Source organism: Staurois parvus, unplaced genomic scaffold (genome assembly GCF_062004578.1).
Source record: "Staurois parvus isolate SC_StPar_1 unplaced genomic scaffold, SC_StPar_1.0 ptg000159l, whole genome shotgun sequence".
Lineage (NCBI taxonomy): Eukaryota > Metazoa > Chordata > Amphibia > Anura > Ranidae > Staurois > Staurois parvus.
This window is the reverse complement of record NW_028317955.1, coordinates 4,269,740-4,282,007: the sequence shown is the minus strand read 5'-3', so window position 1 is coordinate 4,282,007 and position 12,268 is coordinate 4,269,740. Positions and strand designations below refer to the sequence as shown.

Sequence of the window (12,268 nt, the reverse complement as noted above, 5' to 3'; positions counted from 1 at the left end):
TCAAATACATTAAAGGAACATTTTGAAAACACATCAGATCTTAATGGGGAAAATATCATGTTGGATATCTATACTGATATGGACTGGGTAATGTGTTAGAAACGTAAGGATGCCCAATTGTTTGATAGAAATTAAAATTATCAACCTACAATTTAAAGGAATTTAAAGACAACTTGAAAATCAAATAGAAAAAATGATGCGGCAGGCTAGTCCATTTTGCTGAAATTTCATTGCAGCAACTCAAAATGGTACTCAGTAGTTTGTATGGCCCCCACGTGCTTGTATGCATGCCTGACAACATCGTTGCATGCTCCTAATGAGATGACGCATGGTGTCCTGGGGGATTTCCTCCCAGATCTGGACCAGGGCATCACTGAGCTCCGGGACAGTCTGAGGTGCAACCTGGCGGCGTCGGATGGACCGAAACATGATATGCCAGAGGTGTTTTATTAGATTTAGGTCAGGCCAGCATGGGGGCCATTCAATGGTATCAATTCCTTCATCCTCCAGGAACTGCCTGCATACTCTCACCACATGAGGCCAGGCATTGTCATGCACCAGGAGGAACCCAGGACCCACTGCACCAGTGTAGGGTCTGACAATGGGTCCAAGGATTTCATCCTGATACCTAATGGCAGTCAGGGTGCCATTGTGTAGCCTGTAGAGGTCTGTGCGTCCCTCCATGGATATGCCTGCCCAGACCATCACTCACCCACCACCAAAACGGTCATGCTGAGTGATGTTGCAGGCAGCATAACATTCTCCACGGCTTCTCCAGACCCTTTCACGTCTATCTCATGTGCTCGGGGTGAACCTACTCTCATCTATGAAAAGCACAGAGCACCAGTGGTGGACCTGCCAGTTCAGATGTTCAATGGCAAATGCCAATCGAGCTCTATGGTGCTGGGCAGTGAGCACAGGGCCCACTAGAGGACGTCGGGTCCTCAGGCCACCCTCATGAAGTCTGTTTCTGATTGTTTGGTCAGAGACATTCACACCAGTGGCCTGCCTGAGGTCATTTTGTAGGGCTCTGGCAGTGCTCATCCTGTTCCTCCTTGCACAAAGGAGCAGATACTGGTCCTGCTGATGGGTTAAAGACCTTATACGGCTCTGTCTATCCCTCCTAGAGTAATTACTTGTATCCTGGAATCTCCTCCATGCTCTTGAGACATTGGTAATAGCACGTATTGATGTGCCATCCTGGAGGAGTTGGACTGCCTGTGCAACCTCTGTAGGGTCCAGGTATCGCCTCATGCTATCAATAATAACACTGACCTTAGCCAAATGCAAAACTAGTAAAAAACAGTCAGAAAAGAAGAGTAGGGAAACAATGTCAGTGGCCACCACCTGTAAAACCATTCCTGTTTTAGGGGTTGTCTCCTTGTTGACCATCTAGTGCACCTGTTGTTAATTTCAATAACACCAAATCAGCTGAAACTGATTAACAACCCCCTCTGCTACTTAACTGACCAGATCAATATCCCAGGAGTTTAATTGACTTGATGCTATACTCTGATTAAAAAGTGTTCCTTTAATTTTTTTGAGCAGTGTATTTTCCATGATGGCTTTCTAAGGCTGCATTGGTGTAATGCTGAAGAAGGGCATGCAAGTTCAGAACAAGCTTCTTGGCTGCCTTATGTAGATGAACAACCTGTAATCTCAGCAGAGCTTCTTCTTTGCCACATTAAACAATGCACAATCTATTTTTGGAACTGTTCATGCAGTAAAACTGGGTCATTGTCTTTACATCAGACAGTAATAAATGCATTAATTTTATAGAAAACAGTAGGGGGTTTATTGATTAGATATCATTCTTTAGCAATGTATTTGAAGTGTAGGACTATAATGAATGCTAAGCAGGAATTCTCATTTTCAATGCTATTAAACAGTATGGAATATTAAATATTTACAATATAAAATTATATAAGAGACAAATATATAAGAGATTGTTGCACATCATAATGTATGTGAATGCACATCCCTGATAACTTGGGTTGGGATTAAAAGGAACCCCTCAAAATAGAATACGGTAAATGCACTGGAAACTTGCGTGAATTTAAATTCTATGGGAATGTCATCCTGACCCTTTTTTGGGTTAACAGAATTGCCCTGAAAGTATCACAACATATGATATGATTAAAGCCCAATTCAATTTTCATTTTAAATAGGCCAAGTACATTCCAGGTACATAAAAGCAAAAGGTATACAAAGGACTATAGTTAACCACTTCCAGTCTGGACACTTCTACCCCCTTCCTGTCCAGGCCAATTTTCATCTTTCAGTGCTTTCACAATTTGAATGACAATTGCGTGGTCATGCAACACTGTACCCATATGAATTTTTTTGCATTTTTTTTTAGACAAATAACGCTTTATTTTGGTGGTATTTATTCATCACTGGGATTTTTATTTTTTTTGCTATGTAAATGAAAATGTCCAAAAAGTTTGAAAAAAAGTGTTTTTCTTATAAAATTTAGCAAATAAATAGTATTTCATCATAAATCTGTGCCAAAATTTATTCCGTTATCTTTTTAGTAAAAAAAAAATAACCCAAATTAGTTTATAACCAAAAATTATAATTTTTTAACATTTTATTTACTTTTTTTTTATATTATTATTTATGTTTTTTTTTTTTTTACATTCTTGTCACCCTAGCAGTACAGAGTCACCATGGTGGGGGGTGATGAAGATTTTTTTTTTTTTACACTGATTGCTTTTACACCCATAAAGGCTGTAAAGGCAACCATTTCTCCTTCTCTCTAGCTGCATTCCTGCAGCCATTGAGAACAACTGACTGAGCTGTGATTGGTCACAGCTTTTCACATGGTACAAGGCTGTTGTGAATAACCTTGTACCATGTGACCTCGGTGATCATTCACAGATTTCACACGTAGTAAGCAATGATGTCACAAGTGACATCTTGCTTACTACTCTGCATGTGATCACTGATTGGCCAATCAGTGATCACATGATCGGGACCTCGCATGGAGGTCCCGTCCAACGATCAGTGTTCCACTGTGTCCGGAGGACACAGCGGGAACCGGATCGAGGTGCTGCGCGCTTCCAGGGAGCGCACACAAGCAGGGTGCGGGGAGGCCGTTTATAAACGGGCACCCGACCCTGCACTGCCACCGTCCAGCCGTTTATATACAATGGCCAGACGGGAGGTGGTTAATTTGTTTAGAAAGCATCCATGGCCTGAGTAGGAAAGCCTGTCCCCTTCCTGCATGCTGCAGAGAAGGATCCTTGCTCTTTGTGTGGAAGCAGTGGTCTCTCTGCGGAGGTCCTACACACCCTTGTTAAGTCAGGACTAGAGGTAAAGCTTGTGCTTCCTGCTGACTGGTGAGCTCTATCTAACTCTGACACAGCAAGGGTGTGTGTAGGACCTCTGCAGAGAGACCTATAGTCCTTTGTGAGTCACTCAGAACAATCAGTGAGTATTAGGTGTGCTGCTATCACATACCTAGTAGAAGAGCCTGATATGCTGAGGAAGGCCTCTCTTACACCTCGGGGCCCCTGATAGTGTGAACAGAAAGCAGAGCAGTACAGAGTTGGCACTCATACTCTGTACTGCTCTGCCTTCTGTTCACAATATCAACTCCAATGCTCTGCCTGGAGTTCACACCGACTCTGCTGCTAGCAAGGCCTGTAGGCCTGTAGGCCTTGCTAGCAGCAGAGTCGGTGTGAACTCCAGGCAGGAGTAGTCGTCAGTAGTCTTCAGTAAAGCAGGCAGGCTGGTTTGCAGCTGACTGAAGCAGACTGATACTGGCAACAGCAGGCAAGCGAGGCATATGGTGGTAGCAGACAGTAGATAAACAGGCACAGCTGGATGGTATGTAGGTACTGGAAACAGCAGGAGAAGTAGCGGAGACAGACAAGCCAGGTCATACACTGGCAGACAGTTCAGGTACAGGTAGGCAAGAGTGTGGTCAAGTGCAAGCCAGGTCAGGAGCCAATTTGTGGAACAGTAGCAAAAGGAGCAGGCAGAAATGGTGGTCAGAAGACAAGCTGAGGTCAGTACAGGCAGAGTTCAATGGGTAGTGAGGACAAGCTGGGTCAGCAACTGGAATCAGGATAAAGAATCACAAGGTCTCATGCTGTAGACAAAAGAGCACTGGCTCGGTTTAAATAGCCCATTTGGCACCATCGCCTGTCACTAGTGCGCATGAGCTCACCAATGTGCACAGGTATGCGTACTCTGTGTGCATGCGCACATGCATGAGCATGTGCACACCTCCTACGTGCATGAGAAGGGATGTGGATTAACCTGTAATGATTTACAGAAGTCCACCCAGGGGAGCCATCTTGTCTACTGGCATTCTCTTCCTGACAGCTTCCCCTAGCAAAGGACTAAATGAAATGTTCCAAAAAAAATTTTAGACGTAGGTGGAAGGTTCTTAATGTGGGGACCAAGTACATCATACAAAGCAAGGTGTAATTTGTAGTCCCTAGGCAGCTCTCATGTGCTTAAAAACCTTACGGGGGAGAAGTTCTGGTGAAGTCTAATACGTAAAGCCACTGAAGACTTTACTGCTATGGTGCCATAATCATGGGGCTAAAAATCAACAAAACATTGGAATAATATTATTTTCTAAACTAATTATTTAGGAACTTATTATAAATACATATATATACAACACTACATATTACTTTGGCAAATGTGGACCATTATTCATTAACAAGGGCTATGTTTGTGGGTAGCTTTGCGTGGTCATTATTTTGTAAGATTCCTTTTGTTTCTTATGCATGAGACTAATTCAGTTTTTATGCTTTTTAAGACATAATTCGATCAGAAGACAATTGAACCTTTCAAACCCCGACTTCAACATCCAGCAGTTTCAAAAGCAGGAGCAGTTGACTGGAATAGGACGAATCAAGCCTGAACTGTATAAACAACGGTCTGTAGAGACAGACGATGGTCGAAGGAACAATACCAAATCTTGTGGGAAGCTTAACTTCATCATAAAATATGATTGTGACTTGGAAAAACTTATAGTAAAGATTCACAAGGCAGTTGGCCTACCAGCCAAAGACTTCTCTGGGACATCAGACCCTTATGTCAAGATTTATTTACTTCCGGATCGGAAGACTAAACACCAGACTAAGGTCCACCGGAAGACTCTGAATCCCGTGTTTGATGAAGTTTTTTTATTTCCTGTTCCCTATAATGAGTTGCCCAGTAGGAAACTCCACTTCTCTGTCTATGATTTTGACCGCTTTTCAAGACATGATGTCATTGGCCAGGTCATAGTGGATAATTTTTTAGACTTGGCGGATTTTCCTAGGGAAAGTAACATCTGGAGGGACATTGAACACGTCACTAATGTAAGTACTGTGGTCCCTAAATGTCTAAATATTATTAATGATGGTCTTAGAATGAAAATCAGTTTTTACGAATGTTTTTTATAATGTCTTTTTTGTTCAATTTAGCAATTTATTGGATTTAGTGATTAAGATAGTGTAAAGGACAGTAATTTGTTGCAACCACTCAGAATTCAGTTTACTGTTTTCAGCTTAAAAATGTTATTGAGTTACTAATCTTTTAACACAGATCAGTCTTAAAGTGGTATTAAACCCAAAAGCAAAAATTTATTGCATTGTACCCTATCAATTCCTAAATGTGGAGGCTGAACTTGTTTTCCTTTTTAGGCTTTTTTCCTTTACTTTCAGCTGGTGTCAAGCTAGTAACACACTTCCTGTCTTAGGGTGTCCCCACTCTGGATTGGAGAGCAACAGAGACACCTTTAGACACCAGCATTAACCTGGATAGAGGGTAGTGTTGGATGCACTCGCGGATTTAAACGGTCTTAACAATCGAATTAAAGCCAAGCTCCAGCTAACACTTTTAGGCAGTTACAGCAATGTTTTTGCCTTTTGAGATAAATGTTTTATATATCAATGCTATAAATTTAGAACACATGGACTTTGTAGGCACCAAAACATTCATTAAAAAGGTATTTTTAATGAATGGTTTGGTGCCTAAAAAGTCCATGTGCTCTAAATTTATAGCATTGATATTGCTTGGGACGTAGCACTTGCTTTCTAGTCTCATGCACTCACAGTAGCCACCCCGTGTTTGAGCATTGCTGTGGAAAGGTTTTTTTTTTTCTTCATAAGTGTTACTTTCTTGAGTCTGTTTCTTACAGACGGGAACTTTCCATCTTCACTAGTGTCACGGATCATCTTTCTTCTGACCAGAATGTAATGGGATGATTCATGTCTGAATATTGAAAGTTACTGACAAATTGTTTTGCCCTTATCTAAACTGTAATTAGGCAATTATTTAGCTAGAAGTGCGTGTATGTGCAGAAGGACCACCTCTAAAAGTAAATGCTTTTTTGTTCCGTGTACCTGACCTTCCATACTGAGGGAGGGATGGTTCTGAAAAGATATTATTTTCAACTCAGCCTTTTATTCTTTATTATACATATACAGCAAAGTATGCATGACTTTTCAGAGTTTGTCACTTTTAAATACTTTTTAAATCCCTGAGTCTGATGAAAGTTATGAAAAAAGTCTAATAACAATTTTCCATATAGAGCTTACCTACAAAGGGACTGCTGAGAATATTGTTAAATTAAATATTGTGCTTTGTATAATAATATAAACTTCACTTGTCGAACATATTCACTATAAAGTCACTCATACCTATGAAAAGCTATGAAATCAGTGAAAAATAAATAAATAAAATAAATAGTGACATTTAATATAAAAATTCACTTAAACATATTCACTGTGAAATCACATATACCCATGAAAAGTGATCAAATCAGCAAAAAACAAACAAATAAAAATCATACTTACAAGCTGTAGAGTGCTGCATGTTTTTTCTATGATACTATTTGTCATCGTTTTGGAGTTCATATTTTGATCCAAGAGGCTTGGGATATTACTGATTCAGGCATGGCATGGAGAACTGGATGATATCCTGTATTGCAATGCTGATTGCTGGTACTGCTGTAGCTGTGTCCAGAAAAGAGGAGTAGAGGGCAAATGACTAGTCCTAGTATTGTGTGTAGGTTCCCTGCAGTTGATCTTTTGGTGACATGCTTTGTTTCATACTGTGTCTCTGTATAGAAGTGTCCATCTTGGTAGAGTTGCAGGACTTGGCTTCCTTGTGTCTTTGATGATTGGTGGAGTAATGAGCAAGACGTGGGAAACATAGATCCACCGAAAGAATTAAGCAGAAGCAGAGAGATATTTGCACTGCAGGTCCTTATGTACAGTTTCCTCTCCAGCAAGGAGAACAGTGAGCAGTACAGTAGGGACATCACCAAATCTCACTCCAAGTGCTCTGAGACCAGCAAGAACAGGCATCAGTGCCTTAAATAGTTTCACACTGCAGATATACTGTATACAGCCATGAGGCTATAGAAAAGGGGTGCCTAAGCACAGCCATATATTAGGAAGTGCACTGATAATTTTCAGGGGAAATTTAAGGCAAAAGGTAGCTTTTTTTAGGGTACTGCTCAAGAATAATTAATCCTACTATATAGGTTCTATAAGATAGCAAATCTTTACTTTTCAAACTATAGATCCTCTTTAAAGACACCTTGTTACCAACTTAAAAAATGGAGAGCACAGAAAAATAAAGCATTTTAAATGCTTACTTGCAGTATTTTTTCTTTTCATAAATGTCTTTTAGTTAATTTGCTATGTGCCTTTGAACTTGCCAGAATATTTGACAGAATTGACAAGTGTCAATTCTTTAGTACAGCTCGTATGTCATCTTCTTGCATGTCATAGCCTTCTCTTCTTCTGACACTGTCTAATTACTGACTGTGCTGACCCAGCATCTTCATTCTTCCTTTCTGCTACCTACCCTTCATAACATTGCCAGGGAGGAATCTAGGAGAATATTATAGAGTGCCACTTGAGTGACAGCCCTGAGTCTGCTGGAGCAATCTACAACAGGAAGATGAAATCTCTATAAACTGAGGGAAAGTGCCTTCTTAGCAGTCCCCATTGAAACAGTTGTCCCAACGGAGAATTTACCCCCACCTCCTGTTCTGGTGACCGCTATAATTCTTTGGATTTGACATCACTTTGTGTCTCGGTGACAATATAATCACCAACACTATAGAGTGCCGTTTGAGTGACAGCTCTGAGTCTGGCGGGACTGTTGATATCACATTCAAGATGGTGGCACCCAGAAGTTGTCTCAAGACTTTTGGATCTGTACACAAAGGAAGACTTTACAGATAAATAACATGCCTCTATACTAAGTTTTAAAAATAATAACATACCTCAATAAATTAAATGCACATACTGTATAATTGGAGGATTAATGCAACAGGCTCTCTGTAAGTATAAAACCTAAATAAATGCTGTACGGAGTTACCTTTACTGCAATAGGTTTTCAAAACTGTGCAGCAACAGAGCTTTGGAATCATCAGAAAAGCTTTGTAAAAATGGTGTTGGGTGGTAACCAAAATCTGAAATCCTCCAAGAATTGTTAATGATAAATTAGGTCACTGCTAACCCTACCTTCCTCCTGAACTCCTCCAACTCTCTCTTGAACCACACAAATATTCGAGTCAACTCACCTCCACCTTTCATAAAGTCCAGGATTGGTGTACCAATTAAAGTATCACATAGCTCCGATGAGTGTATAAAAAAATGAAAATGATGCTATTTAGAATATTCAAAAAACCTTCATGCTCACATCTCATTACCTTTTGTGAAGGTTATAATTGTGCCAGGACCTCGGAACAGAGAAGATCCTTGCCTTAAGCTACTTTCCTAAACATTCAGGGGTGATGTCTCAGCAGAGCTACGTATTAAGCCACATAGCAATACTAAACCTCAATTTAGTTATGGATATCATTCCGTTTCTCAGTTATTTATTGGATTCTTCTCTGCTGGGGGAAATAAATGAATATGGAAGCCTTGCTGTGTTAAAAGGAGTGAAATCCTCTGTACGCACACTGGCATTGAGGACGTGAAAGGCAGCTGCGTTTGATTGATTAAATAGATTCCTTTTCTAGATTGACGTAGCTATACATTATTGAGCATGCAGTATTTATTACCAGTATTCTGTGCTGGATATATGGACAGTGATAGACATCTCTGGAATTGTACAAGCTTCTGAGATAAATCTGGGTCACTCCACCTCTTGTCTAAAAACCCAGTAAGCTCTTAATAGTGTTTGTGCTATCACAGAGGAGTATACAAATGAAAAGCATTGATGGATTTTCCTGTGCTGCTTAGTCTGTCTCCACGCACTCAGCCAATGATGCGTCTGTGCTTTCATTTAGAAAGCTTTATATTCACAATGCTGCTGTAAAATCTGATGCTGACGTATATCATTTTATGTAAGGAGAATATACTGTATGTATGAAAACAACAACTGGATTTCCTTCAATAAGGAAGGTTGATGAACTTTCCATGGAATTGAAGTGTCACTAAACTTACATCATAAAAATCAATCAATCAATGCTGTATTACATGCTGTTCATACTCATTCAGTCACTATGAGATTTGTTTTCTGTATTCTGCAAAAACCCTGTTTTTTTGTTTTTTTTTTAATTTAAATATTTATTAAATTTTTCATATTAATACAAAAACCCATAAAGGGAAATAATTCTCATACAAGTAGACAATTATAACATTTCTACCTTTCCCTTACTAAAAACTCGTTTCCTTCCCGTCCCACTACCCCCCCTTCCCGCCCCTCCTCCCCATCTGCAGACTCTAGGCCTTTCTAATCTCTTGAGGCTTATTAATTTTTTGCTAACATCTTAGTTCATATTTTCCTATATTTCTCTTTCAATCCTGCTCTTTCCCACTTTTCCCATCTCCTGGAATAAACTCTCATCCTATCTTCTTGCATATGGTATGATCTTTCCATTCTACCTATCTGGTTTACTCTATTAATCCAGTCTACCTCCATGATCCGAGAACGTCCTTGTCTCTATGTCAATTTTAACCAGATGATCTATAAGTTGATGGTCTATTAAGATGTAATCTAATCTCGAGTATATCTCATGTGCATTAGAGAAGAAGGTATAGTCTCTGTCTTTCATATGCTTTATTCTCCACGTGTCCACTAGTTGATATTCATGCATCACTTTTTTCAGAGCTCTCAGAGACCTACTCCCCTCTCTTTGCACAGAAGAGGTATTATCCTTTTGTGGGTCCATACAGAAATTTAGGTCTCCAGCTACTATCAGACACCCTTTTTTAAATTCCATTAATTTTTTCAGCAGACCCTTCATATACATCTCCGGGTTTTTATTAGGGCAGTATATATTGGCTAAAGTACACTCAATCCCCTGGAGTCTACCTTTTAAGAATAAAAACCTCCCCCCCGGATCGGTTCTTCTATCCTCCAGCTCAAATCTCATATTCTTTGCCAAACCTATTGCAACCCCTTTTGCTCTTTTAATTGGAGAATCTGCATAGTACCATGTTGGGTAGTGTTTGGATTTCAATTTCACGTTTGCCTCTATCTCAAAATGCGTCTCCTATAGAAATACCACTGACGTAGCCCTATGATGTAACTCATTAAACAACCTAAATCTCTTCCCTGGACAACTCAACCCGTTCACATTATAGGTTATAAACTGTATTTCTTCCATCATTCCCAATTTAACTCCATCTCTCTTCCAGATTGCATCTTCCTCTTTATCCCTTCTGTCATGCAGAGTATTGACCCAATACCTCCTCCCCTCCCTCCCTCCCACCCAACTCTCATCCCCTCCCTCCCCCCTTTCCCCCTACCCCTTTTTAGGCTTGTAAAGTGCCTACTAATCATTTTTGGGATCATTCCCACCCTTGATTTAAGACTTTGGGGTTGACCTCCGCCCATGGGCGGCTCACCTCTCCTCCATCCTCCCCAGTTTACCTCTCTCTAAAAATTTGACTCAGAAAGAAAAGAAAAAAAAGAAGAAATCAGTCCGGAAGAAATACCCTATTTTCAGAAGGGGGTGGGTGGGAAATGAGGAGAATGGAAGGGAGAGACAAAAAAAAAAAAAAAAAATTGAGTCTCTATTTCTCCCCTCCCTCTCTCCCCCGCCCCAAACCGCCCCCTCTTCCTCCCCTAACCCGCAGCCAGTCCTCTTTTCTTATGTCTTCTAATTCTCCTTTTTCTTCTTCCCATCCTTCTATTTCCATTCTTTGGAAGTCCAATCTCTCACAAAAGACTCTCAGTTCCTCTGGAAATCTCAGGTAGGCTGTAACTCTGTTTCTCCATCCAATTAGGCATTCTGGGGTTCCCCATCTATACTGCACCTTCTGCTTTCTCATTTGTTCCAATAAAGGTCTCAAGGATCTTCTTCTCCATAGGGTCTCTGATGTTAAGTCCGCATAGATTTGGATATCTAAATCTCTATATTTAATTATTGATCTTCCTTTAATCTTCCTCCAAATCTTATCTTTGTCCCCAGATTTTTGAAATTGAACAACTGTATCCCTCGGTCTCTCCTTCCCCATGATCTGTTTGAGCTTTCCTGTTCTGAACACTCCATCCAGATTAATCACTTCTGATTCCGCTCTATCCATTATGGAGTTTAGAATTTTACTAACTAGTTCATACAGTGATTCCCCTTTTACAAACTCTGGGATTCCTCGTACCCTAAGGTTACTCCTTCTTTCTTTATTCTATTGAACCTCCATTCTATAAAGAAGTTTTTTCTGAATAAAGTCCATATTTATTAACTTCCTTTCTAGTTTAACAATGGTTTGGGCCTGATTTTTAACTTTCTCCTCTGTTTCCTCCACTCTCAGCAACAGGTGCCCCAAATCATTCCGAATAGATGTCATTTCTTGCTTTATCATTTTCTCCAGACTTTGGAACATTTCTATCATCTCTTTTTTATTTGGTACATGTAGTTCACCCTCAGGTTCGTTTTTCTCCAGCCTTTCCACCGTTTGTTGACTACAGCTGCTATTCATGTCCAGTGATAATCTAGGGTTACTTACTTCCCAAACTGACTTCCATTTCACCTTTTTCACTAGCATCTTGGGGCCTTTCTGGAGTACTATTTCCTTGAGTAGTATATTCCTTGATCATACCCGTTTGGGACCCTTTGAGCCCTGCTCCTTTAATTCCTTTATTCTTCATGTCCTCTATGGGTCTTGTTTTCTTCTATGACCCCTTATACCGATGTATGTCATATTTTCTATGGCTTGCTAACCCAGCCTTGCCTTGCTATTTTTCCTTTTACTTTACTTTTCTGTGTCTCCTTATTCCTCTTCTCTTCTCCACCTCTTCTTGACCCTTGGGAATCCCCCCTCCTCTCTTTCACCTTTTTCCTCCCCTCTGCCAC

At 40.2% G+C, this 12,268-nt stretch overlaps 1 protein-coding gene across 3 annotated transcripts in view; it reads left to right on the top strand.

Annotated features, from left to right (window-relative positions):
* SYT9 (synaptotagmin 9) overlaps positions 1 to 12,268 on the top strand; it is a 224,392-nt gene that overhangs the window by 93,895 nt on the left and 118,229 nt on the right. For all 3 annotated transcript variants that reach the window (XR_016312515.1, XM_089675871.1, XM_089675870.1), the window contains exon 3: positions 4,778 to 5,324. Coding sequence is in view for 2 of the 3 variants with exons in the window: in XM_089675871.1 (XP_089531997.1) it covers positions 4,778 to 5,324 (547 nt within the window). In the remaining variant the exon portion in view is untranslated. The remainder of the gene's footprint in view (positions 1 to 4,777; positions 5,325 to 12,268) is intronic.